Source organism: Epargyreus clarus, unplaced genomic scaffold (genome assembly GCF_041222505.1).
Source record: "Epargyreus clarus isolate Ecla_fem2 unplaced genomic scaffold, WU_Ecla_fem_2.2 ptg000003l, whole genome shotgun sequence".
Classification (NCBI taxonomy): domain Eukaryota; kingdom Metazoa; phylum Arthropoda; class Insecta; order Lepidoptera; family Hesperiidae; genus Epargyreus; species Epargyreus clarus.
The window spans coordinates 14,646,073-14,649,108 of NW_027332211.1; the positions used below are offsets into that span (position 1 = coordinate 14,646,073).

At 36.5% G+C, this 3,036-nt stretch overlaps 1 protein-coding gene across 1 annotated transcript; it reads left to right on the plus strand.

Annotated features, from left to right (window-relative positions):
- Window positions 1-586: 586 nt before the first annotated feature.
- Window positions 587-2,828, plus strand: ae3 (alpha-esterase 3). Its single transcript, XM_073081241.1, has 3 exons — window positions 587-775; window positions 1,028-2,292; window positions 2,369-2,828. The coding sequence occupies exons 1-3, from the start codon at window positions 587-589 to the stop codon at window positions 2,826-2,828; spliced, it is 1,914 nt and encodes a 637-aa protein (XP_072937342.1).
- Window positions 2,829-3,036: the final 208 nt, after the last annotated feature.

The window sequence follows — 3,036 nt, forward strand, 5'->3', positions numbered from 1 at the left end:
ATTCCCAAAAAAAAATTCAAAAGGTCGTAAAACCCAAAAAAAAATGTTTTAATTTTTTTTATATTTTTTTTTGTCGACAAAATGCGGTTTAATTTTACCTGTTTCAATATGTGCACTTTATGGAGATTCACCCTGTATATCTGTATATACAATATTATGAGACACTAAGTTTTCATACCCGGTAGTTATGTTCTGGTAGGAGTTAAACTTTGTCTGAAAAAATCCGATGCGGACTTACGAACCTGTACGTACCGTACCTATCAAGTTTAAAATGATTAGTAGGTTGCAGAATAAATCTTTAAAGAAACGACGAAGAATCTTTAAAGAGTAAGAAAACATAAAATTAGTAACTAATATCCTTAAAACTTGATGTCCATCATACGGCTTCTATATTATACAAATTCTTAAGATAAATGTATCTCAAGGGCAAGATACCATATCTTCGGTCACTCGATATTGAAAATAAGATAAACCTAAAGAGATCTAAGCATCTGTCAATTCTGTTCAATATCTTATCTGAGGAACATAGAATTTACGCAGAAGATATTTTACCAGTCAGTTGACGTATTTCATGCGTTTGTGAAGCATGTGGTCTATAATTGGTGTCAGTTGTGTGATGTTCCTTGGTATTCTGGGTCAGTCGACTGATGTAGATTTACGGAGAGTTACTATAGCTCAAGGAACAGTTGTTGGCTCTAGAGCTAATGATGGTGATTACTTCGAGTTCCATGGCATTCCGTACGCGGACTCAACATCAGGCCGGAATCGATTTAAGGTTGTAAATTTCATCTTTTTTGGTTTCATGTACAGTATGAATTTCATATAGACTAAAGTACTATTAACGACAAATACTTAATCTGGGGGCACGGTAGTGCCCCCACCAAGTCGAACAAAAAAGAAGCGGCACGGCCGTACATTTTTTCCTCGAAGCAGTTCAGGCCATTTTCGACCCCCCTTAACTTTATTTAAAATACTTTCTTTTAAAAGTGTTACATAACTTTCATAAAGCTAATGTTTCAATTTTTAGGCTCCAACAGCGCCACCAACATTCAAAGACGCTTTTATTGCAAATCGAAAAGACATAAAATGTGTTAGAGCCCTTGGAGTCGGCTATGAAGGAACTGAAGATTGTTTAGTAGCAAATGTATTCACACCAAGTATAAGTGAAACAGATCTATTACCTGTCATGGTCTGGATAAAAGGGAAAGAATTTGACCAAGTTCAAGAACCCCAACTGTCTTTTAGGAATTTTGTGGAAAAGGATGTGATCATTGTTTCTTTGAATTATCGTGAATCTGTTTTAGGATATTTATGCCTCGGCACAGAAACTGCGCCAGGTAATGCCGGTCTCAAAGATATTATCGCAGGCCTAAGATGGATTCGGCAAAATATTGCTCAATTCGGAGGAAATCCTGATAACATTACTCTTTTCGGTCACGGCAGTGGAGCGGCTGCAGTTGATTTGGTTTCACTATCACCTATGTCAAATAATCTGATTAATAAAGTTATTGCTCAGAGTGGTACTGCACTAGCACCGTGGGCGGTTACACGGGATAATATAAAGTATGCAGTTGATGTAGCAGAAGCCCTTGGTCATGAAATAACTACTATTGAGCAATTATCAGAAGTGTTTACCAGAACTAGTGTAGCTGCTTTAATAGCTGTGATAAATGAACTGGATTTAATGGATAACTCTTTAGCGTTTGCGCCATGCATAGAAAAAGAAAGCTTGGAGGGTTCTAGTCCATTTCTTCTGAAATCTCCTTATGACATTTTAGTACAAGGCGATTTTGTTAATATACCATTTATGGCAGGTTTTGTGGATAAAGAAGGAACAATAAGGGCTGAAGAAGCTTTAGAGCAAGACTGGTTGGAGAAGATGGATGAATCATTTATTGATTTCATACAACCCGATCTAATATTTGAAAACGATCAAGAGGCATTAGCTGTAGTAAATGAAATAAAACGTTTCTATTTCAATGGTGAATCAATCGATATGTCTGAAGTTGATAAATACCTAGCCTATCATGGAGACACGATGATTTTAGTTTCCACTTTAAGAGAAGCTCGAATGCGTGCACTGACATCTACTAGTCCTATATATTTATATCAATTTTCATATAAAGGGTCGTTGGGTGAGCCTTTTGTGGGCCCATTGCCAGTTGAAAAAGTAGCGCATAGTGAAGAATTAGCATATTTGTTCAGGGACTTTACTGACACAGACGTTGCTGAAATAGATCTCACTGTGAGTGACATTTTGATTGAACGCTGGACAAACTTTGCTAAAAATGGGTAAGTGTTTACTAAAAGGTTTTCTGTTCAACAACTATAATGTTGAGAAATTAATTGAAGCATGTATTTATTTTAGGGTCCCAGAGAGTGAAACTTCCCTGGTTGAATGGCGGCCTTATACAAGTACTAATTCATACTATCTACGGATTCTAGACAATGAAGAAGTTAATAGGGAAGAGGGCGGATCATTAGAAATAGAATTAGAAAATCCACATCCTGAAACCATGTCGTTTTGGGAGCAAATTTATGAAGAACACTTCTTAAATGCTGAGGGAAGATGGGACCTTACAGATAGAGGAGAGGGTGACAATGGTAGTGAAGAAGGGGATGGCAGTGGAGATGAAGATGGTAGTGGGGATGGAGATGGTAGCGGAGAAGATGGTGGAGGTGGTGAAGAAGACGGTAGTGAGGAAGATGGTAGTGGAGAAGAGGATAACGAAGGAAATTCTGCATCAAGATTTATGGGATGTACATTTTTAATAGTGTCTCTTTACACTGTCTTAGACAGATTTCACTTATCTCAGCTAATTTCGTAAGAAATTTGCAGTAGATTAATTGCTTATATTAAGTTCATCTGTCCTAGGAATTTAGTCTAGCTTTACTGGATTTTTTGACGAAATTCGGTATGAAGTTAGTTTTTTATTATAGCTATTAAGATTATAGATAAACATGTCCCTTCCGAAGTCTTTAATTTTAAAATTTTATAGTTTGACCGTTTTAGAATTTTCGTCATTGTAATATTTC

What these genes read in the sequence shown, in the direction of transcription:
- ae3 (XM_073081241.1), top strand. Translation starts at nt 587, where the DNA reads ATGTGGTCTATAATTGGTGTCAGTTGTGTGATGTTCCTTGGTATTCTG. An exon ending in CAGGCCGGAATCGATTTAAG is followed by an intron (nt 776 to 1,027) that starts GTTGTAAATTTC and finishes TTCAATTTTTAG; the next exon opens with GCTCCAACAGCGCCACCAAC. An exon ending in ACAAACTTTGCTAAAAATGG is followed by an intron (nt 2,293 to 2,368) that starts GTAAGTGTTTAC and finishes TATTTATTTTAG; the next exon opens with GGTCCCAGAGAGTGAAACTT.